The sequence below is a fragment of the Pimephales promelas genome, chromosome 14, assembly GCF_988280905.1.
Source record: "Pimephales promelas chromosome 14, fPimPro1.hap1.1, whole genome shotgun sequence".
NCBI classification, from domain to species: Eukaryota; Metazoa; Chordata; class Actinopteri; order Cypriniformes; family Leuciscidae; genus Pimephales; species Pimephales promelas.
Window position 1 is genome coordinate 34,092,072 of NC_142782.1, and position 27,007 is coordinate 34,119,078.

The window sequence follows — 27,007 nt, forward strand, 5'->3', positions numbered from 1 at the left end:
ATTCTCACTTGCCTTTTATCCGGGTTAGAAGTAATGTTTAAAAATAAATTACACTAGAAATCAAAAACAAACACACAAATCTTGAATACACCATTACATTTCTTATTTATTTTTGTGTGAAAAAAAAGGAAATAGTTAACTAAAACCAAACTAAAATGAAATGAAATATAAAAACAAACATTTAATTCAGCAACATTTCTTATTTTCAATTAGTTTAACTTGACATACTCAAAAAATAAAATTAAAAATATTAAAAGTTTTTCTTCAGCATATAAAAATAACTCCCTCAGCTGAAGGTGTACTTTGTATATTGTTCACATGCTCAAGGACAGGTTTATCTTTTGTCATGAAATCTTCAGGAACACAATAACAAACGTCCACATGGCCAATCGACTCGACGTGATGTAATGAAGAACCGACAGATTAATATTTACATTTAACACACACTTTTATCCAAAGCGACTTACAAATGAGAGACAACAGCACAAGCAATTTGTCATAGAGCCAATACATGTGAAGGCGTTTGCATAGAAGACGGCAACAAAAACATCCGAAAGGCTGGAAGTACTTTGATACAAGAAACTTTGGTACTCAAATTATTTTTAAAAAACAGGTTTAAGAGTTTATAACCCTTTTGAAGGTAAGAAAGGCATCCAGTTTGACTGGCCAGCACACACTGCCTGCAGTATCGTGGTTCCTCCAGTTGGTGGCGGTACAGCATCATTTCGGTTTGAGGTAAAGGGCAACAGTGACGTCAAGCCAGATCCTGTCCTCCATTCAACCACTTCCACTCCCTCAGTATCTAAAGGAGAAATGTCAGTATAATCTCTGTGTGTCAAAAGCTCAGATTCAGATATGATAATGAGTGTTTGCTTTCTGGCCAATCACAGCAGAGCAGCTCTCAGAGAGGCGGCGCTTAGAGAGACTGAGCGTTGCAGACACTGTGAGAGTGTTGCAAATTAGCTTGATACACGCATTGGACGGCTTTTGTCACTATTATATGTGCATCTATGTTTATTGTATCTGTCCTTATAGAAATAAAACATTAAATATATAAACTTTTCTGGGAGACAAAAAGTCCTTCCTGCTGATTACCTGCATGTTGGTCTCAGTTTCCTGAATGGTGTCTTGCACTAAACTCTGCAGACGGCTCTCAAACATCTTACTCTCCTCGATCACAAGCTGAGACTCGTCTCTAAATAAACACAAGAGAGAAACGTTGGTGATGGAAACATGCAAATGTGTGTCTCACACACACACACACACTGGCGCTGGACTCACGTCTCCGGTGTGTCAGGAGGGCTGCTGGGATGTGACGGTCTGTGTGACATCAGCGGGTGTCCGGGGGCCGGTGGGGTCCGTCCTCCATCTGGACTGCCACTCACGGGACTACGAACCTTACTCTAAAACACAAATAAAGACTGAGAGTCAATATTCAGAAATTAATGTTAATATGAATTATGATTATGTTTTGAACAATGCTGTATAGCTGTTTTGCAGTGTTTTCGTTGTCAAACTCAAAAATGTGTTAATTTTTAATTATTAAAAAATGCCATTATTTTATATAAAAAAAGTTAACAATTGTATTTTATTGACCAAATATTTTAGTTTGTCTTGTGTACTTTAAGCTGTCATATGGACACCTGTGGGGCATGTTGTCACATTTCACTTCCAATCTTTTGGAGTACATCAACTGAAAAGTATGAACTGTATTAATGCAAAAAAAACAAAAACAAAAAACAAACAAGCACATAATTGTACTAGACATGTAAAATATATGAGAGATATCTGAACCCTAACAAACTGAGAAAGTTAAAAAGCATTAGGTTGTGCCCCGCTCTCCCCTATTGTGTATTATATACACCCTTGGGGACTAGTATGAGTAGTGTACGTACACATGCGACTTTGAGCAGGTTCCACAGCTCCTTCTGTCTCTTCTCCTGCAGATGAAGCAGTCGTTTCTCACTCCGGGCCATCGCGCTCACCATCCCCTCCACACGGGGCAGCAGCTCCAGCACTCTCTGACGGCACACCATCGTCTTACTGCACACACACATACGCACACACCTTTACTTTAAATATGTTTAAAATAATGAAATATTACAAACACTGAACAAGTCACTCTTTAACAGTGACAGTATGCAAGATAGAGCAAGGAACATATGAAGGAAACACAAAAACAATACAAAAGGTACAAAATAGTATCTGTAATAATTAGATACAGAAGATACACAATTAATTGATCTGAACATTCAAAACCTCAGCTGCCTATCTAGTGTTTTCACAATATCCCAGTACAATTTTACAATTCTCTAAACCAATTTTTGTACCATATCAAAAACAAGTCAAGTCAAGTCATAGTAATAGTGCTTTATTACATACAGAATGTTTCAAAGCATCTTAAAGGGATAGTTCACCCCCCCCCCCCCAATTTAATTCTGTCATTTACTCGCCCTCAAGTTGTTCCAAACCTGTATGAATTTATTTCTTCAACTGAACACAAAAGAATATATTTTGAAGAATACGAGAATATGAATTCCATAGTATCCAACTATCCATATAAACTGAATATTGAACAAATAAATGCTAATAAGTAGACCTAAACAGTACATTAAATGTTTAAAATGTTTTTTTTTATTATTAATTAAACGTTATATTTAATGTTATTTAATATTAAAGTGTATATTAAATTAACACTGAACGTAAAAGAACAGGTTGTAGGTTTATTTCGACAGATTTTTATTGTCCCGTTTGTTGCCATGTTTATCTATCTTCAGATTCAATATCTAATTTAAATACGGTTGTCTCTCCAGAAATTTTGCATTATGTGGGCTACTTGAGCAGCATTGAATTAACCCAAAGTGCTCTTTATAATCCATGAAATTGTCAATCACTTAAAAAACTACACTTCTCAATGAATATATTATTTACAACGTGTCTTTGTTGGTCATTAAATTCGCGAACTCCTCGAGTCGAGTGGAGTCTGTCTGACCTCACCAAACGCCTACGATTGGCCAGTGCATTCTCGTGCTCACCAAACATGTCTGTGATTGGCTTAGTTCTCCACTTCAAAAATACGACGTAAACAGAAAACCGTTGACGCTTCAGAGCGCGCACACGCGGTTTAAATCTCCCAGTCAGCGGCAAATTACCGAAATATGGCCGTATTCTTACAATTTTGTCTCAACTTTGTACCGAAATACAAGCGCGTTTGACATTTTGATTTGCGTTCTCTCGCTCAATAGTAATGTTTGGGATTGGATGAAATGTAACGTTAGGTGTTTTTGATAAACCTAACGTTACTGACCAGACGAAATTGTAAAAAGCATCACTGATGTTCTCCTGACATGAAGTAAGTTCAAAAGGTAGGAAGCATAAAAGTATTACTTCTAAGATACTTAAATCAAATGTGTTGTTCACTGTGAGTAAAATAATCCCAGAATGCATTCGTTAAATACTAAAAACCGATTAAAAAGGTTTCCAATTCAAAATGTACTATTCTATCATATATTTATGTGGTGCATATGAAGAGTTCAGATGCAAAAGCCTCTACGTGCCATTTGAAATTTTATTCTAGAATGATCATTTTTATCAAGCTTGAATATTTCAGCTCAGTAATTTCACTTAAATTGCAATGAAGATTACCTATTAATTGTAATTCAAGTGAAATTACTGAACTTAAATATACAAGCTTGATAAAAATGATCGTTCTAGAAGAAATTTAATTTCAAATGGCACTTAGAGGCTTTTGCATCTGAACTCTTCATATATATTTTTTGGGCTTATAATATCAGAGTATAAAATTATTAGTTTTTAAACATGCTAATGTTTTACTATGTAAGAGGTTCAATATTATAATCAATGCTGCCCATGTAAGTTTGACAACAGATATGAAAACTAGGGATTGGAGCAGAGCTCATATTAGCCTACATCACAGCTGTCAATAATGTGTCTGCAGAGAAGCCTTTAATGTAATGAAATCTGATTCGTTAATTAAATGTCTCACAGGAACAGACCTCAGGTGTGTGTAAAAGTCCCGTAACTTCCTCTCATAGAACTGTACGGCTTGAACCACCAGTTTGATGACTTCTTGACAGTCGCCATTACTGCGCTGCTCTGGAGACAGGAAAGAGACTTTCAGATCACGTGACCGAGAGGCTTATTCAGTCTGAAGATGTTGACAAGTGTATCTTACCTCTGGGTTTCTCTCTCAGTTTACGGAAGAGCTCCATTGCCTTCACCTCACTGCAAAACACAACACAGGTGAGTGGGAGTGTATGAAAACACACACACACACACACACACACACACACACACACACATGGAATTTCAAGGAGTCAGACACTGGCTTACATCAGTCTGCTGGGAAACAAGTCATGTTTATAATGTTTTAGACAACAGTAACACTTCCGAGGAAGAACGAATCACTGGATTTGAAGTTAGTGGGGTTCATGACATTAAATCGCTGAAAGATATTCAAGTTTATTATATAACGCCTACTGTACATATTTGATTGTAGTGTTGTCACGCAGTCACGATACTAGATTTTGCAACTTCGATACGATACATTGAAAAATATCGTTATTCGATACTATGGGGAAAACTGCCATACAGATGTTTTTATTATTATCTCTTAATTTAAAAAAAAAAAAATTGGTAATTTTGTTGAAATCGCTTTCACACAGTACAGGGAGGCTTTATTTGAATCTTTGAACTAAATTTACACAAAAAACACAGTAAACAGCCTGTAATAAAATAAGAACAAATAAACAAATTGCAAATGATAGCACCAATAAATACAATAGAGACATGGCATGAAGTTCTCAGGTGGCTCTATAGTATTCAGTAGTAAAATTAATTATTCATAATTTTGTACGTATTTGACCGTTTAAGTGCAATAAGCCACGAAAAATAACTTAATTAGTGGTGTGCACGCTTTTGGTGTGAGCACTAAAACTGCGGCAATTAGTCAAATTTTGCCCAATACAAGCACTATTCAACCGGAGCGAATGAGAGGAGAACGTGTGGAGAACGCGTGAGGATATTATCGATAAATATTGATATTTTTGACAACACTATTTGATAGGCCTCTAAATTATCATCAGGATCAAAACTTTGCACACAAAAAAAAACCTGTCACACACAATCTATGTCATGCTTTCTGTCATCTGATTGATAGTTCACACTTTTTAATCAAGTAAAGGCCTCTAAGTATCATTGTAAACACATTACCTTCAGATCGTAAAAAGATTTTTTAATCTTTAAACTGAGGTCTTTTTTTCCTAATTGAGTATGAGCTTCATATTCTTACTAAATCATACCATATGAGCACTAAAACCCCAATGTATAAAATATGATTCACACCAAACATTGTATCAGCACTATGACTACATGAGACTAGTATGTGTCTGTGAGTGTGTTGGATTACAGCGCCTCTAAGGCCTCTCCACTCCTCCACGGCTGTCTCTGGAGTTCAACAATATCAGTTTGAAGGGTCATCATCTCCTCTTCCAGTTTAATCGCGTCTTCTGTCTGATGCACACAGAATTACAACACTAAAACACACGGTTACAACCACACAAACATTCGCTATGATAGCAAATACTCAGGGGTGTGAGTCATGACGACATCATACGATATTGGGTTCACGAGAACGAGACGAGATGATATTTTTAAGAAGCACTATATTTAATATTCAATGACAAAATATGACTGGGAACATATTTAACTGAAAGTCACAAAATGCAGGTGCATTTAACTAATGATTATTTTGGTAATTGTTCAATTAGTTGAATAATTATTTAATCGGATAATATTTTGTGGTAATAATACGACAAACAAACAAGTGAACAATAGCTTTTAAAATGACAAAATACATATATAATAACAACAAGGCAATAATAATTAGTATAAACAATCAAAATCATGGTTTTCTTGGACAACATAAAGTGAAATACATAATATTATCAATTTATGCACATGTGATATAATAAATACATGCAGAGGGCGCCAACGGCCTTGTGATTGTTGTTGTTACACTTTACAACATGATCAAATCCTTGTTTAATATTAGCCAAACAACTTTTAAATCAAATGACCACTTAATCTTTAATATTTGGCCACGTCTTTCCGACAGAGATGCTCCAGCTGCTGTAATTTCTTGAATAAGAACTTGTGGACATCAAAAAATGCAAACTCGACTCGAGAGCTAGGGTTTTATTTTGAAATTGCAATCAGCAGTTCACATAATTAATAACATACTGATGTATTCTCCAGTGATAAGTGTAGTTTTAAAAATGATCGCACTATGCTATATTGTGATTTTTAAATTGTTTTAATATATCGTGCAGCCTTAGAAAATGATCTAATAATGCGGTTCATGGATCGCGGAAAACGAGAAAATATTTTGATATCGCGAGATCTCGTCACAACCCTAATTAATATAACATCAAATAGGCATGTACCTGTCCACAGTCGAGGGCGGTTTGCTCCATTTCTCTCCAGACACTCAATAATTTCTCAGAAGCTGGAAAATATGAGCAGACAGAGACAATATATATAGAGACATGCCTCTTCCACAATCCTCAATACAACTATATAGGGAAAACCCGTAACGCCAAAGATGGCGGGTGTATGCACATGCCCCGCCCCTCCCGCTGGAAAGCCAATCGTCTGCTTTTAACAGTCAAGCCGTGAAACATGTAAGCCTATCGTCTGGTTCCACTGAAGCATGCGCACAGTTGAGGTTTACGACAGGGAAGACGAGAACCCTTGTGCATGTGTAGTAAACGTACAACCTGTGGGGGAAAAGACCTTTTAAACCTTATTTTGGGGCAAAGTCATCTAACTTTTTCAGTGATTTTTTTAAAAATCTTTTTACTGCTGTTTCTATAGACGAATCCGGCGAAACTACCGGAAGTAAGCGGGCGCCATTACTGAGCTGTTGCTGGGTAGCGTTGCGCCATTGCCTTCTATTGTTTTAGTTGCAACTTGCGTCCACTGGAATAAACAGCTCGCGATTTACGACTGTCACTAACGTTACAACGTTAGCCCTTGTATAATGTCGGTAGCAAACGTTTCCTCGGTAGCAAACGGTAGCCTAGCTAGCTTGCCAAGCTATTTTCATAAATAATCTGTAAGATCGTTTGTACCTTCATCTGTGACTGGAGGCCAATGTCTAACATCATCAACCCAACAAGTCTGCCTGGCTGTAGCTGTCATCAAGGGTGCGTTATCACCTTATCTCCGAGGTTTGTTTACATACCGGTGCATAATGTCTATGCCGGTGTAACAGCTCAGTAATGGCGTCGCCACAAGATGGCAGCCTACACAAGTACGCTCGTCGGATTCGTCTATACGTATAATAAGTATTTCTTATGTCCCGGCGACCAGTAAAAGTGCAGTTCTGACTCTTTACCCATTCATTTAGATAGGAGCCTGGTCTTGTTAGTCCAAAATAGAAGCCCCGAGGCGTTGCCAAGATGGCGGCCGAGTGGCATGACTTGCCTAAAAGGACTTTGGAGCAGATCAACACTTTAGGTGTTCAGTCATTCTGAAAGTAATTCTAAAAACAGAGCTGAGTGTTGGTTTGGGTACAATAAGGGCCTTTATCAATCTGTGAAGTTGACGGCAGAAATATCCCAGCATTCAATTCGGCATTCGAGGACAATACAGTAGTTAGTTTTTCTACATTTACGTACGCTATTTCATCACTAAATTCACCTCTGAGAACATTTGATGTGAGAAATCAACTGTGTAGATTTCAAATATTGCCATTTTTATGAAAATTTATGGCTAATTGAAAATGTGCTCAAACATTTTCGGAAGTGAGAAAAGCGCCTGCGGGTGTTAAGTTAGCTAGCGAGCTATCTAGCCAGTTTCCTCACAGACTCATTTTACCCCACAGTCAAGAGACCACTGCAGCCTGGCTGTTATCGTCAGTAATTCTCGTTATGTTTGGGTACTGCGTGGGGGTATTATTGCGGAATATACCAGCAAGAACACATCGTATCAAACTGTCAGCAGCGTTCTGTGTGTGTGAGTACATTCTTCCAAGAACAACTAGCAAGAGCGTTCTCCCTAAGAACACAAGTCCGTTCTTTGCATTCTTGGTGTCGAAACACCCTAATATTTAATTGTTAAAGTGTGTCATACCGATCCCCGTAGCTCTCTGCTCCTGGTATTTGTCGATGTCGATGTGTAGACTAGTGCCGAAAAACTCCAGCGTGGCTTTTAACCTCTGGTGCATCGACACCATCTCGTTCTTCTGCTTTGACAATGTGCCGTTATGTCTGAGGAGACTCATGCTGGAAGAGAGAGAGAGTGAACGAGTCATTTACAGCCTCTCGCAAAAGCTCTATATGAATAATTGTGACCTTGAGTAAAGACTTTACAATAAAGTAGCATTAGTTAACCTTGTTGTAGAGTGTTACCAATAAATATTACTGGTCTTGTGATTCTATGGGTTCTAAAGAAAAAAAAAAAATCATAATCTTTAATTAAATTGTAAAATTTTTATTATCTTCTGTTGTTGTAACCAAGTGAGTGAGGGGGAAATAAAATTAACTAATAATATCACAGACCACTTTTTATGATCCAATCAAATACTGATGTATTCATCATGAAAATCATGTCTCGCCCTACATTATTTTCCTGCCAAATATTCTGGTTCACATTAGAGGACTAAATATATTGTAAATAAAATAAGAAAAAGCTCAAAACCTCGTAAACCTTGTGCAATGTTGAAACCCTATAACACTTTAATAGCTTTAACCCTTGTGCATCAATTAAAAAAAGTTACACATAGGTAAAAAGAGGACAAAAATGTCCATGTCAAAAAACTGTCATAAAAATGTGACGATTTGGAGCACAGACTTAAGATTGGTAAGAAAACCCTTTGCAGATTATTGCTGAAGTAAAAAAATAATAATAAGTAAATCCAAAAAAAAGTTATATAGGTATAAATTATTTATAAAAAATATTTTATATAAAATATATATTTTATAAATCAGGTTGAACTCAAAACTGCAATAAAATCTAAGCCATAAATCTAAATAGGTTGTGTTCCAAATTTGAGGATGATATCTCAAAAAATGAGCGTTCGGTAACAGTTTGTTTGGGCGTAGTAACATATTTTCCCCACTGGGTGCCAGCAAAACCCCACTGGAGCTCACAGTGATTGGATTTGAATTTGCAGTTTTTCTCTCTCAGTATTACAAACACACACCCATATTTTTTTATAACACACTCTGACATCCATACCAACACACCCACACAAATATTGTTGCATAATTTATCCAGTTGGCTCTATAGTATGCCGAACCAGAAAACAGGAATAAAGCGATATTTGTTTTATAGGCCAAACTTAAAAAAAATGGCGCCATCTGATAAACAATAGTAAAAAATAAAATTTTGAAGCCTTGCCATCAGAATGAAAGCCTCTTAACAAAGATTTTATAGTTAACTGAACCGGGGATTAAAAATGGCAGTTTTAATGGGTTTCAATGGGGACATTTTGGTCCAAAAGGTGCTGAGAGGGAGTATTTTTTGTACCTAATACAAAAATATTTTTTTAAGAAAATGACGGTGAAATAGTAAAATTCTAATAAAAATACACACCTGTGTCAAGTTTTTTGCAGTTAGCTTTAACACAGCCAAAGTGATCAAAAAAAACAAAACTGAAAAGGACAAAAATGTCCATAAGGATGCACAAGGGTTAAAAAAATAGCTTATAAATCACTCGTTACGTTATTTTATCACCAAATATTGGATTCAATCTTTTTGTCAACTTGTTTTCTCTCAGTCAAGACAGGTTTTGTGTTTATTTTTGAAACTGACAGCCTCTCACATCGGCGTCAGCTCTTACAGATCGTTCCTGTCTTACATGGCTACTTTCTGTCCTTGCAGCAACCTCTGCCAGTCCTCCTTCAGCACACGGATGGTTTGCCACGCTTGACCCCATGTGCGTCTCTGGGAACTGTAGGGCAGAGAGCGCTTCGGCTCGTTCTCTACATCACAAAAGACAGAGCAGTTTAGTGACTCTTCTCTGAGGTGTAGACACTACCAGTTTCACAATCCATTATTACTGGCTTTAATATATCAGACAAATTTTCTTATCGGGTCGATAATGAAAACATTCAAAATGGTGGCCGATATGTTGTGCATCCCTAATTTGGTAACACATTACAATAAGGTTCATTAGTTAACATGAACTAAGAATGAACAATACTTCTTCAGCATTTATTAATCTTAGTTAATATTAATTCCAACATTTACTAATACGTTAGTTAGTAATTAGTTAACATTAGTAAATGCACTGTGAACTAACATGAACGCACAATGAACAGCTGTATTTGTATTAACTAACATTAACAAAGATTAATAAACACTGTAACTAATGCATTGCTCATCGTTAGTTCATGTTAGTTAATGCATTTACTAATGTTAACTAATGAACCTTATTGTAAACTGTTACCCCTAATTTTAATCTGTACTAAAACCGATAGCTGAAAAGTTCTGATTGTTTATTATAGTTCTTCTGCACTTTGAATGCAATAAAACAATACCAAAAATGTATTAAGTTTTTGTAACATGGAAAAAAAGCTATTAATCTTGTTTTTAAAAGGACAACGTGTACATTTCTGTCAATATAGTGATGAAGTCTTTCAACTAATGAGGTGAACAAGGGAAAGAAATGGAGAGTAACTCACGGACGAATCGGACGTTCTCAGGAAGGACACGTGGCGTAAACTGAGGCTCGTAACTGCAGCACGAACGGTCAAACAGGAAGACGAGCGGCTCATCCGTGCGCCGGGCGTCCACCAGCTAAAAACACAACACAATTCGTCTAAACTGGGTTGGATTAGTGTTCGATACTGAATTTTAAAAAATGTGGGGCTTTAAGCAGAATCACAAACACCTTGGAGTGACTGTTATACTCATGAGATCATCACATGTCTGTGATTGACTTCAATGATCAGCGCTTCAAAAACATGTTGCTCTTCAGCGAGTGCTTGCATAGATAGACACGGGAGCGTTTATTAGAGTATCGGTCCGCTGCAACACTTCCGTGTGCTCTCAGACCCTCCTGTTCGTTGATCATTTTAGCCAGACAAGCATATCGGATGAGCTCGTGAACTCAATGGCCAATCAGAGTTGTTTATAATTACGCAAGTGTCACATTTTTTAAATTCCAGTACCGACTTGGTATCGAAGTCGTTACTTTTGACAACATTAGATTGGATTGACTTTAGAAAGTTGCTGTAGCATCGAAAAGGTGTCAAACATACGCTATAATCGATGGCACACTGCATGACGTTGTTTTGCGGCTCGAGGGCAAGTCCCGCCTCCAGCAGCAACTCCTGATTGGCCGGAGGAATGCGAGTGTCTTGTGCGATTCGTTCCTGAAGGGACGCCACGTCCTCCAGCGGCTGCACAGAGTAGGTGAATATTTCAGCCGATGTCATGTTGAGCACGTGGACCAGCTGAGAAGAAAGAGGCGATAAAATTAGGCATATTTATGCACGACACTGTAGCATAACGGGGAGGATTAGGATCATTTACTGCTGTATTCATTCCATTAGAGCTGATTATTTTGATTAAAAACAATTAGTTAGTCGATTATTTCTTCGAATAATCGGATTTAAAAGCTTCTTCACCTTTTTATATTGACAAAACACACTATTCTGCGTCCTGGCCAAAGCTGTCCTTCACACTAATTTGCCAACTGAATGCTATAGAAAACATATGTCTATATCTTTGCTACGTACAAAAGAGCTAAAAAGAAAAATCCCTACATTCAAAATTAGGATAATGATAAAAATAAAAAAACACAAACTCAGTGTTAACAGATATGAGGAATTGTCTGCAGGAAGTTCACTCTGCACATGATTTTATCCTGTAAATGTTAAAATCTCACATTGACATTCAATTACACGCAGTTATCCCTTTATAGTTACCATTCTCATAAAATACTTGAATTACAAATACTTTAATGCTGACTTTGAAACCTAAATTTAACATCCAACAACAGATATTTCAGCAAAATTAATATCAATACTTCCTCTGTAATGCTTGTTTGAGGTGCATGCCGGCACTCATTCAGACGAAGACTGTCAAGACCAAGCGGCAACATTCTAATCTGAAAGATGAAGCCTACCCGGAAGTGCGATAAACTGCAATACATCTCAAATCCGCTAGAGGCCGGTCCCAAAAGGGAGCAAATATCCATAGACGTCATGTTATAATGTCCGTTTTCACAGCATAAATTCATACGTTTACAGTTTGGTCCCATGGACTTTTGTAATCTTCAATATGTTCTGTGTGCCTGACAACTGTGAGGGGGGTGAATTTTTTTCTAACTCGTTAGTTTAGATCATATTTAGATATAAAACGTATGTCAAATAAGGGCGGTTAACATTGATTGACAGCTGATAACGGGCTGCGCCGAGTGAATTTGACGTCTCGGCCATGATCTGACACAACACATCATGCCAACTCTGTATCCTTTCTGAAACTTTTGTATTTTCCAAGATTTTCCAGTATGGTGCCGCCCATACCCCCCCATAAACAGCCTCAAACCCGTTCTTCAGAGAGTCTATGGGTGACGTCACAGACGCTTTGTCCATATTTTTTACATTTATGGTGAAGACGAGCATTCATACAAAATGTAAATTATTTTTAGATGCATTTTGTCCTTAGAAATGCGTTATTTGTTGCTGTAATTTGACGCAACTGGCGTCTTCCATTCACGGTGGGCAGACATAACTAATCGATAATGACATTCGCTGTCGATGATTTTCATTGTTTCGTTGTTGCAGCCCTACATTTCATCATCGAGAGCTTCAGCTTACCTTTAGATCCAGAATGCGTCGTAATTCTTCAAAGCAGAAACAGGAACTTTTCGGAGAGTCTTTGACACTCTCTGGACTGGTTTCTTTACTGTCCTCCTCCGGATCTTTGACCCCCTCCTGACTGTCTTTGCTCTGCTGTTTTAAATCTTTGCCTCGCTCTTTCGGTGACCATCTCAGCATCATTTGTAGCCAGCTCTCCAGCTTCCCAGCTAACAGTCTGAAACACATTTAGAGTTAGATTAACCAATCCAGCTACATATTCACTCTGAATGGGGTATTTTTCAGTCAAATTAAACGATTTAGCTGTACTTATGAATTAATCAATCCTCTCCGGGTCAAAATGACCCGAACACAACATGATGGTTAATAACAGATTCACGCGTTCATGTAGTCACAGGACTCACTTGTTGAGGTTGTGAGGGTTCGGTAGGTGTTTGGAGAATCGAACTTCTCCACTCAGATCCTCATAAACCACAATATCATCCAGTTGTTTCTGCAACAGCTTGCCGTGCCTGAGGAGAGAGAGATCAAATTCAAACAAACCTGGATGTATTTTGCAACACACCCTTCAGCACCGGCGTCAGTCTTGATTTTTCTTACATTCTCTCACTTATAATATAAAAACAGTCCATGTGGTGAGAATACTGGAGCACATCCAATCACAGTACAGCAATCTCCGGAATAATAAACGATTGTAGCAGGAATATTATCCTTACTCAAACATAAGATGTTAGAACAATAGTGCGTCATGCAAGTTTATGAAGGTGTTTTCTGGCTCAAGCTGTCAGGTCATGAACCGACTGTACTTTTGGTTCGAGTCTCGCTATTGGGTTCATTCACATGCAGAATATAACTTCACATTGATACCACTTTAACACTGCATTTAAACTGAGTACACACGTGCCACCACAAGTACTTATGAAATAAAAAAAGTTATTTATTTATAAATCATTACTAATTATTTTAATTAATTAATGGTTTCATTTTCTCACATCTGCATTCGGTTTTACAGTTTACCGTTCTGTATCAAACATCCTGCTTTATTTAGCAGGATAGGAACAGTGGTTTTCAAAAAAAGGCCAAAACAACTTAAAAAACGGTATATTTCTTTCAATTCACCCCATAAACACTGATTTTGGTTTCTTTAGATACCCAGGATCCCCACAGTCTTGGTAAAAAAACATGAATATATGAGGAAGCCTCATTTTAAAAGTGTAATATCTAGACCTGGAATAGTAATTCATGGAAATTAATAAAATCTTAAAGTGCCTCTTGTATACTTTAGGCTCTAAAACAAAATTAGGAACCTTCTAAATATTAATTAGTTTAAAAGAGTAGGAACCCTGGAGAACATTCAGCTCCTATAACTTCTGGAGAAATGAAACTTAATATACAGAAACTAGGAGTATCCAAAGATGTAAAAAAAAGTATGTTCACAGCAGATGTACAGAATAAAACCTGTTCGCCATTGAATACTCGTGTCAATAGAGGCCTTGGAGTCAAAAAGGTTGTGAACCACTAAAAGAAAACCATCAGACCTTGCAGTGTAAAATTTAGACAGCTGAGAGAATAATTACCATTGCACGGGTTGCCAGTTTGGTAGAAAAGGCCTGAATCCTGTGATGCACTCAAAAACCAGCGTCCCGAAACTCCAATAATCCACCGCCACCGTGTACTTCTGCTGTTCTAACAGCTCAGGGGCCTGAGAGAGAACGACAGTACAAGACACAGACAAAACACTGTATATCAATAAAGATGAGATGCTAAACAACCAAGAAGTCTTGACATTTTGCACAAGTTCGTTGATGTACCCACCAAATACTGCAGCGTCCCAACAAACGATGTGCACAGGCTGCTCTGGTCCAGTTCTTTAGCATAACCCAGATCTATGATCTTATGGACCAGCTACAAGATGCAGGAAACATTCATGCTGCTTTAATTTAGCAATAAAATATTAGAGTGAAAATAGTGCCGTCTTAATGCTTTTAGAAAACAGAATTACTGCAAAATGTTAAATATTTATATAATTTTTTTTAACATTATTATTTAGTGAATCTGATCTTTTGCATTAATTCTCCAAACACTTACCCTTTTTTCTCCTTGTTGAAGAACAATGTTTTCTGGTTTGAGGTCTCTGTGGATAATTCTCATCCCGTGGAGGTACGTCAGTGCCGAGGCTGGGGAGACGGATTCGTTTTTAATTGGAAATATGAACATTTTAATGAGATAATCATCAATATAACTTTAGACACCAATGCTCTGCCAGTCCTGAATGTACTGTGTTACTGTGGCCTCAGTGCCATTACACCAGATGTGTAATTATTCAGGTAAATAGATATAAAACATGTCTCAGAATGACATACAGTTGAGTAATGTAAATGATGAGGGTATTTACATTTTTGCGTGGACTATCACTCCACGGGGACTTCAAACCCAACACTCCAGTTGACTGCCAGAGTCAAATTCCAAGTAAAGTTCCCAACTTATTTTTCTAAAGGCTTCCCAATAAATCCTCAATGATAAGGTCATGTAAGATCAGGATCTAACACCCCGGCGATTTTACTGGAAACATGACTTCCACATCAATTGATGACATCTCACATGTTGCTTTAAGGAAACCACAGTGTTTTTACTTAAGAGAGGAAATTGGCCTGTGACTAAATCCAGGTTCATGTTTGTGATTTAACAAAAAATTTCTGGTGGACCACAGAGTGACGATAAGATACGACATGTATACAACGGCATTTGTGACCCATCATTAGATCCGGTTTGAGGTTGTTAGTTGTTGATCAAGTGTAAGCAAAGATAATCTACTCGCAGTGGATAATAAACAGCAGACTTACCTCATCAACCCAATCCCGGACATAATATCTTATCTCTATAGTGACTAAAGGTTATAGGTCACTTATTCTCACCCTCAAACCAGTATGAATTTTATTTTAGTTTTTCACGGCACAAAAAGTTAAATTGGATTTTCAACTAGTAAGAAATCAATTCCTGATCAGAAATTGAATTTGAATGGAAAGTCCAACTAAAAATGACCCCAGAAATCTCACATGTATTTCCCTCAGAGTTTCACAAGAGAACTGTGCTCAGATTTGAGCCTCAATTCAATATGAACTCAAACATTTCTCATCAAATGATCTGAGCTGCTCCACAGTCATTATAGCTCTTTACTCTTACTGCATAACCTATTGACTCATTTGGGTCTGTTTATATTTCTAGGAATTCTTAAAATAATAAGTCTTAAAGTTGAATGAATCATAGTTAGTTAAGCTAAACACTTCCTTTTCTGTTCTACATAAGTCGTGTTCAGTCAAACCAAAAAAATATTCAGACACCACATGTACTCTTTAATATATTTTCAGGACACAATAGTTTATTTATGTAAGTTAGGATGTCTGAATAAATTACGGTTTGATTGTAGATTTGGAACGACATAAGAGTAAATGAATTTTTAGAGAAACTATCCCGTTTAAGTCCATAATTTTTAGTAGAGCCCCCTCCATTTTCTTGCTAAAAAAGTCTTAAGCTGCATAATGTATCAGACTTCTTCTCTATGTGTGTGTGTGTGTGTGTGTACATCAGATCTGATTTATATTCTCCACCACTTCCAGCTGCAAATCTGGGTTAAATATGTTATGTTCTGACATTTACAAGACCTGATGTGATACAAATGCAGATTCAGCAGAAATGTAAACAGACGCAGTCACCACAGGACCTCTGTTTACGGCTCACATATGTTCACGTGCTCACGTGATAAAGGTCAACTAGTCTGGTTTGCCGTCTGCTGGGACTAAAGTGCTGAAAAAACTGAGTTAAACAGCTGCTTGTGTTATTTGTGTTGTAGCGCCCTACGAAATCTGTATTATTTCTTCCCAAATCCCTTTTTTTTCTGTTCTAATTTTTCTGGATTACGTTTTGATGGTTAAATTAAAATTCATTAATCAAAAAACATGTCTAATTAAATTAAATGTAACAACAACTTATTCCCGTTGCAACAAAAATTCATTTTTACAGCGTTTTATTTTTTCAGAGATTTTGTTTACATTATTCTGGATTCAGTTTTAATGTTTTAATTAAATCTTTTAGTAATTAAAAGCATGCCTTATCAATTAAATTCATAAAACTTTATTTTACTTTACTATGTAATCAAATCAAATGTTTTCAAGTGCTGCACATCATAGGTTTACTGTTAAAATTAAGAATTAATGTATGAAAATGTATGTTTTTGAGTTTTAATAGTCTTTTGCATGTTGATTTTACAGTCATTAATCTATAATACAGATGAAATGTACAACCCTTACATTTAAATTTGCCAAATTCTGTGGCATTCCTCGTTATAATGCAAATTAAATTTTTATAACCAGACTCCGCAATTCTGTCCGCGTTTTCAGCCTTGTGGAAATCATAGCACCCTGGTGTTGCGATTGTTGGGAATAACTTTGGACCGCCATTGGCTGGTGTATGCGGACTCACATATATCTTGAATCAGTGTCAGAACAGCAGCTTCTCTCATGCCACAGCAGTTCTCAAGCAGATTCAGGTACTGGACATACAGAAAGCACAGAGGTTATTTTGATAATGCACCCTTACTTTAATCATTGGAATATTCATATACCATGGTTTGTACCATGCTGCATGTCCAAAAACCCATGCTATCACCATGGTATATGCCCAAAAAGCTTTTTTGTGCGTGCCACACCTTGCGTAGGTCTCCTCCCTGGCAGTACTCCATGGCCAGCAATGGCAGGTCATTCGTAGCCAGTTTCTGGAGTTCTTCTGGAACGTCTCTCGCCGCCACCACATTCATGTGATTCAACCTGCAGAAGAGAGAGACGCTTTATTATTACGTGCAAACACTAAAGAACACGACGTACATATAACTGGTTACACAATGTTGTTATTAAAAAATGTGTTTGTAATATTCAGACGGCTGGCCGGCCCTGCCCTACACGGACCTCATATAAAACACACGCTCAGGACAAAGAGGAATAAAAACAGATGGATTCCAGGCACCATAACAGGATAACTGCAATGGCAACACGTAAAACTATCATTTGAGAAAATAAACAGCTCGTTTTAACCTTCATATGCAGCCATCCTGACATAATTGCTGTAATAACAAAAATTAGGCCTTGAGTAACAACGCGCGAGTTGCATAAGAGTTTCAGTACATCTCTTGCTTTTCTTCATCTCGAGAAAGATTAAACATCTAAACTTTGAAAATGTCACATTTTACCTTTCCTTCGATCACATGCCAAATACCTTGAACAAATTTCTTAATGGACTTGAGATAATTTTCAACAGCAAAACGGCTCTCTTAAACCTTACTGTTAAAAAAAAACCCCAATTCACCAGTTGAGTCGATTCAGTAACTTAAAAGCCCACTGAAATGCCTTATTCTCAATGTGTCAATGTAATTTCCACTGAAACAGGAAGATAAGGCGGGACATATCGAACAGCTTATATTATTAGGCCAGAGCTGTTGAGTTTAGTAAAGCCACAGTTTCCTCCATGTTAAAAATAATAAATGTGTGAACAAGTGACCGTTTTCAGCCGCAGCTTCAGCGCCTATTCATAATTTAGGGGGCGGAGCTTCAGATTCTAGAGAGCATTTGATTGGACAGGAAACTCTGAGAAGTTGAAGTGCAGACTCAGAGTGATGTCATCAAAATCATTGATCCATTTTGGTGGAAGTGAGAGACTGTTAATTTTGAAGGTTTATATTTTCTAAATGTAAATTTTGTCATTGTTTTGAAGCTCACTAGGTAGTAAGACTAACATATAATTAGTAAAAGCCCAAAAAAAATCCATTTTAATTTCATGGGGACTTGAAATTTAATTCAGCCATACTATATAGTATGCAAAATTGGTGCATCACGAATCATAAGTCGAACTTTAAATTTTCAATTTCTAACTTTCAAAAAAAAAAAAAAAAAAAAGTTTAGCCAATATTACCCACAACCCTTTGTGCTTCGGAAGACATTAGGTGTGTTCGACTTGAAGAGGCGACTTCGACTTCTCTTTCACTTTTTTAAGGGAAACCCAAGTGAAGTAATAATGAATTTTAAAGTAGGCTTAAATGGAAATTCATCCCGTTTTCTAAATTAATGAATTTCTAAAAAACTCAACCATCTGTTCTGATGAAACAACAGGTTTCTCTCTATTGTCGTATGCCGGACCCCACCGATTTCTTACAATCGACTACAAGCACGCATTCAGATCTGCCAATATACAATCAACAACTGTTGGACAGAACTAAGTCTCCGCCCTACATTGTCCCAATACTGCTGTATAATCAGATTTACACGGCTTCAGTAAAAAGTACTAATATCTTATGCAGTGTTGCTTTGCTTCTTGTTTGAAACATAACCAGTGTTCAAGATGACCAAACCTTTAGTTTATACCAATCAGCGCTCTGAATCCTAATCTGAAGGAAAAAATTCCTTGTTTGGAAAGTAATGAAGCAGACAGCAAAGATTAATCACAAAGACTATGTTATCATTACAGGCCCCTCACGGATACACTGAGTTGGGTTTCGGTGGACACGTCAGAGTCCAACACGCTCCATAAATCATTAATTATTTATCATTGACGGGTGAGTTTAATCGGACTGAATCGTGCCATTTTGACGTCAGTCTATTTAACACAGTCAAATACCTCTGAAGACATGACGGGATTCCTTTCCCACTTAAGAGGTTCAACCGAAAGACATTTCTGAGATTGAACATCATTATTAAGTGTTGATCATCAGTGAATGTGGGTGTGAACTATAGAAACTCAGTCCTGGGTGTTTTCCCCAAAAACATCTGTCTGGGATGACTGTGGTTTGGCGACATACACACTGAGCTCTACAAGAGGGTGTTTAAGTCCAGGTTTGTGGCTCAGACCAAGTCTGGGGACAGTCTGCTATAAATTTGAGAAAACCGGCACGTCCCCTAACCCCTCTCGCTCGTCACACAACCACTGTTAACGAGCGCAATCCAACCACACCGCAGCGTCACGGAAACACTCACACTGTGACACTCGACAGACAACGTTAGGTTTTAATCATTCAAATTCATGTTGCATGCATAATTGAACGGGTTTAATTTGGATGACACCCATTTTGTAGCCGTCCTGCTGCATAGCTGCCAACTTTTGAGTATATCTTGGAGTGGGTTTTTGGATTGGGGGGTGGACGATGTAAAAAAAAAGTGTAGGCTATTGTGATTGTCAAAACATTTGGTTCAATGTTCAATTCAAAGTTCAGTGACAGCATGGTGCAATATTTGGGATAGGCTACTGCTTTTATTATTGCTTGATTATGAATTTTACAATTTCATTTTAAAGGTGCATTGCGCAAGTATCTAAGTTTTTGCAGAACTACGCCCCCTCTGGCTACCAGCGAAACTGCAACGGGCTCATGGACCACACGAGCTGTTCATAACCAAAGGAGCATCACTCCTAAATAATAACGACTCGCCTGTGTCTATTAAACTTTGACAAAATCATTCTTTCAACCTGTTTAAAAAAATTAATTTATTCAGATTAGACCGCAGAAATAATTTTGTCAGAACCTCTAGTAAATTTCATATTTTGTTTAGTTGTTTGTTTATCGTGACCTTTGTTTGAAATTAAAAAAATTGTGATTCTCAATTTGTCCAGAATCGTGCAGCTCTAGTTCACACCCAAAAAACTTAATACAATAAGCCGCTTTCCAATAAACAACTGGACATGAATACAGCCACAACTAAATCAGCCCTAAACCAATAACCTCCAGAGACAAACAGAGATGCACTTGCTCCTAATTTAAGATGAGCCTGAAGGTGTTGTGACGGCACAAACCGATGCCGAGGCCACTTTTTACTACTGCGGTGTCATAAATCCATCCCTCTTTGTTTTGCTCAGAACTTTTGTTCATAAAAACACTTATAAATAGCCGAATAACAACAGACGGCTTTGCGTGGTCGCTTAATGGACTGCACATTAGAAGATGGTAAACATAGCTGAGATTCAGTGGGCAAAAGATGGAAAAATACCATGAAAATAAGAGTGTTTTCTCTTTTAGGAAGCATCTGCTATGACGTGAAAGCCAACATAAAGTTATCAGCCAAAAAAGATGGGTGTAGTCCTTAGAAGACTTACTGTGTAGGGGTCATTGCATTATATTATTTTCATTTTTGAATCACCACTGACATGCTCGTGTACCAAAAACAGTTAATTTGTTTTTCATGAACATTTTCTTCCCTCTCTGATACTGATCAGACTTCTATGTAAATGCATTTTGAAATTAGGAAGAGAGCTGTGTGTGAACCGCACTGAGGGGGAAGACTCTGGACAGGATATATATTCACCTCTTCATGATCTGAATCTCTAAACTCCATCTGCCCTTGTTCTTGGCGCTGAGCTCCTGCCGGCACTGTTTGATGGCGATCTGAACGCTGCTTTCCTGTACACACAGATATACCAACACATGTTAGAAAACATCAGGTGCTCTTCGTTTCGGAGTCACACTTGTCACACCCGGTCAAAAGTGACTAATGTTGTAGAGTGTCACCCCTTTCCTGCGGTGTACTTTTTTTTTTTTTTTTTTTAGAATTGTGGCCAAGTTGTCGATTGTACATACAAAAATTCAGAGATTTTATTTTATTTTTATTTTTGTCAATTTCCCATTCATTTCCTATGGGTCGGTCATTTTTGACAGCAAAAGTGTGACACATTTCTTACGAATACTTAAATTGCTCGAATCATGACCTCAATTTTTTTTTGTGTTCACATACCCAATGCCATAAAAGTCACCAAGTTTTGTAATTTTCTGAAGAAGCTGTGATTTTTAAATATTCAAAACAGATTTCTTTAATCACAATTTATTGGTGTTTTTGTGTATAAAAGTGTGTGTGTGTGTAGGGGTGGGTATGTCTGTTTGTTTTGCACTCTTGATATTTTAGAGTGTCACCCCTTCAATGCTGAGCACTTTTTTCTGCATCGTGGCCGATTTGTAGATTGTACACACAAAAATTCTCAACGTTTTTGTGTTTTTGTCAATTTGCCATTCATTTCCTATGGTCGGTCATTTTTGACCGAAGAGCACAAGTGTGACTATTTTTTTTACGACCACTTAGCCTGCTCGGATCATGACCTCAATTTTTTTGTGCGTTCACATATCCAATCCCATAAAAGTCACCAAGTTTCGTAACATTCCGATGAAACTGTGATTTTTAAAATTTCAAAACAGAAAATTTTTTGGTCAGAAATGACCGAAGAGCACCTGAGGGTTAAGAGAGGGTTAATTTAGTTGTGTACATATATGTTCCCATATATATGTTTTTTTTTTTTTTGTAACGTCACAAGTAATAATCTCAGGGTTTACATGATTATTTTGGTATTGGTAGTGGTATACTAAAAAATACTTGTTTGTCACGTGTTTATTTTTCTTCTTCTCACCGACTACTAATGGTTAGAGGACAGTTCCTCGAATCATTTCAAAGAATAGTACAACGCCTCAACCGCTTGGAAAGCTTTCCGCGCTGTCACGGTTTCGGTTTGCGTCATCACAACATTTCGGCCGTATTGTTTCACTGGAAAAAATCTTTAGTCCGAAAAACGAAAAAGCACTTTTGGGCCATTTTTGGTGACCGAATATTCGGTGCATCCCTAATTAATACACATTTTAGTTTTTGGAAACTGTCTTGAGGGTGAAATGTTTCTGTGACCTTAGTGAGTCTACAAGCATAATGAACGAATGATAAACAATGAGTGTTTCTGTGACGAGTGAAGAATTATGTCATGCTAAAGTGAAATTCAGGGAGGAAATTTATAAGGCGGCACTTGAATTCCGTCTTGCCCATTTCCTACGGTACTTCCTTTTAGTTCACGTCTCATGGCGGGAATTATGACGACCGGTGACATCAGCCGGAAATGGCAGAAAGAGAGAGAAACCAATGCAATCAAGGTGAGTAAGCAAACATGACAGATTTTTCATTTAGTGAACATCATGACAGGATTCATGAGTCTTTAACTGCAATGGCTATGGTGAAGATACTTCAATTTTGCACATTGATTATTCAATGTGGTCTCAGACGTTTGAGCATACAGACACATAAAAACTGCATTTTCACACTGGTTTCATCAACATCCCCTTCACCAACACCCTGATTATTGGTGACATGACATGATGTCATCATCACTGACCACCAGAGAGGGCGAGTCTGAACACAAACTGTGCTGGACAGGATATCAAGACAATAAAATGGTATTTTCTCTTTAGATATGACTCTAATATGACTAGATATGCTCTTTAGATACGTTTTTATGGTCCAGTGGGTGAAAATGGTAAATCTGATCCCTAATTTAAAAAAAAAAAAATAACCCTGGTAACAGCAAACAAGAGGAATCATTAATGTTTAATCTCCTTCAGCATTCTTTGAAGGCTATATGACCGTCATGCTCGGTAAAACTGTGTGTGTTTCAGTGTAACTACAACAGGCAATGAGTGATCATGATGTCACAGGGACAGGAAGTGGGACACAGCAGGTATAGATGCATTTCCTCCTTTCTCATTGTTAGAGTCGCAGTGCTGTGAATGTTAATTCATGTGAATCTGAAGTGCCTCTATTTTAGGATGTTCAAACACCTTTATCCTGATTTGCTGTAGCAGGATGGGGTGCGACGACCGTTTACCAGCAGATCGCCCAAAAAAGACACAGACTCCAATTTAAGTAACAAATTAACATATGAGATTTAGCTATGGAATATAACATCCTGGAATAGTATTCCTATTATTATCCTAAACCAGTGATCGGCAACGTGTGTCATGAAGTGCCATTTTTCATTAAAAGACAATTGCGACTTTTTATCTTACAATTGCGAGTTTACGTCCCGCAATTCTGACTATATAATGCAATTGCGATTTTATATCTAACAATCTGACTGTATATGTTGCAATTCTGGCTTTATATCACGCAATTCAGAGAAAAAAGTCAGAATTGCTTTTAATAATTTTTATTCTGTGGCAGAAACAAGATTCCATAATATATTGTATAATAACCGTTTTCAAAAAATTAACAAAATCTAATTAGTAATAACTATAAATTATGCATAATTACATGCAACTAACACTAAACCAAACCTAACCCTAAGTACATGTAGTTACTTAATATTACTCAGTACTTAAATGTATAATTACAGTGTAACATGGACGCCTTCAGTAAAGTGCAACCCAAACTTGCTAATTTGCTTAGTAACATAGAAATAGAGCAGAATGTTGACGCAATTTTCAAAGTTTTGAGGTTTAAATCTGGATATTCTCGGATCATGAATCACCCATCATAAATTGTTCCTTTCTCCACACTGAGCATCTGCAGTAACACCTACTGTATATATACTACTCAAATATGCATTTCACAATGTATTTAAACAGGAAACAATAAATCAATTGAATGCATCCGCCGCTCCTCATGATCCTGAAGACACATGCTAAAGTCATCTACTTCTGTTTGTCCAACCGGCCTGATTCACGTATAACACAACACTCTAGATTTATGTCCCGTTTTTAAACCATCCCAAGCTTTATAACTCGCCCTAAAATTCTGAGGAACATGAGAAGTTGATAAGAGCGTTGTTAAAACCCTAAAACTAATCTGACGTTATTGCAGCAGCCACAAGGATGTTGATGCAGGAAAAGGGTCTAGTGTAAATCACGCTGAGGGATGAGCATGCATTGGGTTTATGTATACTATAGGAATCATATTTTACCTTGTTTTGCCAGAGAGTGACATTCCCGAAGCCTCCGGTTCCCAGTCGCTCTTTCAGTTCCCAGGGGCCACACATCTGCGGCTGCATGGATGGAGGACGGCTCATGGCGGACCCTCAAACCCTGGAGAGAGAGGAACGCGATAACAACCATTAATGTTAATGTTAAAGGGATAGTGTCTTAGGCCATCAACGTGTACTTACATTTACGAGTCATTAAATCATGTTTAATTTGGACCATAGACCTGCATTATATGACTGACAGACACAAACGGTTTGACCTAAAATTATCAAAATTGAAAATACTGTGGAAACCAAGACACCTACATCTTGGATGCCCTTGAGGTAAGCTAAAACATATCAAAAATTAATTTCAAAGTGAACTATCCCTTTAAAAATAGATAGACTAGGTGTATGTGTGAATATATGGTGAGGTTAGATAAGACACATGCCTTTGGTGTGAGAGACCCGGGTTCGAATCCACTGTGAGACGCCAATGTGTCCCTGAGCTAGACACTTGACCATTAGTTGCTCCAGAGGTGTGCGACCTCTGACATATATAGCAATTGTAAGTCGCTTTGGATAAAAGCGTCAGCTAAATGAATAAATGTAAATTAAAATACGGGAGCTGAATATGGCATCTGAGGATGTCCTCAATAGTAAAAATAAGAGTTTTATGGAAATTACTTAGTTTTTTTATTATTATTATTTGGTATGTTTAATTTATTACAAATGTGTACATACATGCAAGTGTGTGTGTGTGAGGGTTTCGTTTAGTCTATAGACAATTAAAAACAAAATATAAGTGAATAAAAAGCACAACACTGATGATAATCCGACTTATTTCTTGAGCAGCAAATCCTCATATTAGAGAGATTTCTGAAGGATCATTTGACACTGTAATGCTGAAAATCACAGGAATAAATGACACTTTACTATATATTCACATAAAAAACGTTTTTACTGTATTTGCTCAGATAAATGCAGCTTTGGTGAGCAGAAGATACTACCGACCCCAAACTTTTGAACTAAATATATAGGCTACATGTGAATGAAACGCTGCTTTATAATCGGCGACATATTTGTACACAGATTATCAAACTTTCATTAAGCTGCTGTATCACATAATAATACAAACTAAAGTCCAGATGTTTACCGCTGTTTATTCGCAGTAAAGTAGCTCGTCGTTAATGTGAAGTGATTTTACCTGCTGCTGTCAGACTTGATCTGATTTACTCCGAAACACTTCTCAAAACAGACGATTCCTGCGATCTTTACACATCTACGGGTTTGTTTTTCGTAAATCAGTCAGTAAATGTTTGTGATTATGTTTGAAAGCAGAAGAGCATTGAGTTTCTCTACTTCCTGAAACTTTCCTTTTCCGTAAATATTGTAATAGAGCAGACTCGCGAAGTGACATGCGTACTCACAATAGGCTACTATACACACTACATACTATACATAATGGTCATACTTACATTTCTGTACAATAATAACCTAACACTTTTTGACTTTCTCAGTTTTTTGTGTGTAAATTCACTTGATGTTAAGAGTGTTTATTTTTTCCCCTCATGCCTAGCATAATTATTATGAGGCTTTGTTTTATTTTATATATTTTTTCCCCTGAAAGAATGGAAGAGAAATGGGACAACATGCCCCATAGTACATTGTAACATATGATCATATGACCAGTTTAAATGTTATCTGATGTAATCAATATATAAAATATATATAGCCTACAAGACAAACTAAAATATTTTGTGAACAAAATATATAACTTTTTCATATAGTCAAATTATTAAGTTTGACAACAAACATTCCACAAAACATGCAACGTAGTTCAAAACAATAATCATGAATAAATTCTGAACACTGACTCTCATGACTTTTCTAATGGTTTCATAAAAAAAGTTGTTAATGTAAATTAAATCCCCATTAATAGCATATAGTTGAATTGTGCCCCGATCACCCCAATACTTAACAATAAATTAAAATCAAATACTAAACACAACACTGTATAGTTCATTAACTCTTTTTATCTTTAATCTTCACACTTGACAGACTTTACTCATAGTGTTCAATTCATGTTAACGTCCATTCAAATAGTGAAAAATGTCATCAACCTTTCAAAATATATTCATATAGGCTATGCTGAATGCATATATGACAGATATGATGTGCATTATATAAAGGTTTATGCATTTCCTCCATCTCTTAGTTTGAATCGCTGCTGTGTATGTGATCATTTCCTCGAAAAGTGAGTTGTTAATGATTATTTCCTTTGGTGCCACCCTCCTAGAGGACAGATTTACAGATATAACCTCTCTCAGCCTTGAAAGATGGAGTTTCCTTTATTTGTTTCTTTTTTTCTGTCAAAGGATTGATGTGTAAATCTGAAAGAATTTCGACTTAATTGTTTT

At 37.0% G+C, this 27,007-nt stretch overlaps 1 protein-coding gene across 1 annotated transcript; it reads right to left on the reverse strand.

Annotated features, from left to right (window-relative positions):
* Nucleotides 1-81: 81 nt before the first annotated feature.
* On the reverse strand, nt 82-25,974 carry ikbkb (inhibitor of nuclear factor kappa B kinase subunit beta). The gene is made up of 22 exons (XM_039685713.2): nt 25,795-25,974; nt 24,591-24,711; nt 21,191-21,285; nt 17,557-17,674; nt 17,331-17,400; nt 14,940-15,028; nt 14,667-14,756; nt 14,429-14,553; nt 13,256-13,363; nt 12,852-13,068; nt 11,289-11,483; nt 10,710-10,824; nt 9,884-10,007; nt 8,155-8,306; nt 6,465-6,526; nt 5,429-5,532; nt 4,196-4,245; nt 4,017-4,116; nt 1,896-2,043; nt 1,282-1,403; nt 1,096-1,195; nt 82-802 (listed from the first exon to the last, which is right to left on the reverse strand). The coding sequence occupies exons 2-22, from the start codon at nt 24,693-24,695 to the stop codon at nt 755-757; spliced, it is 2,337 nt and encodes a 778-aa protein (XP_039541647.2). The 5' UTR covers nt 24,696-24,711; nt 25,795-25,974; the 3' UTR covers nt 82-754.
* Between the last annotated feature and the right edge of the window lie 1,033 nt (nt 25,975-27,007).

Coding starts and splice junctions, on each gene's coding strand:
- ikbkb (XM_039685713.2), bottom strand. CDS start 24,695: ATGAGCCGTCCTCCATCCATGCAGCCGCAGATGTGTGGCCCCTGGGAA. Junction 4,246..5,428: donor GGAGAGGCCTTAGAGGCGCT/GTAATCCAACAC, acceptor TGTGTTTTGCAG/TGAGGTGAAGGCAATGGAGC. Junction 803..1,095: donor AAACTGAGACCAACATGCAG/GTAATCAGCAGG, acceptor TTTCTCCTTTAG/ATACTGAGGGAGTGGAAGTG.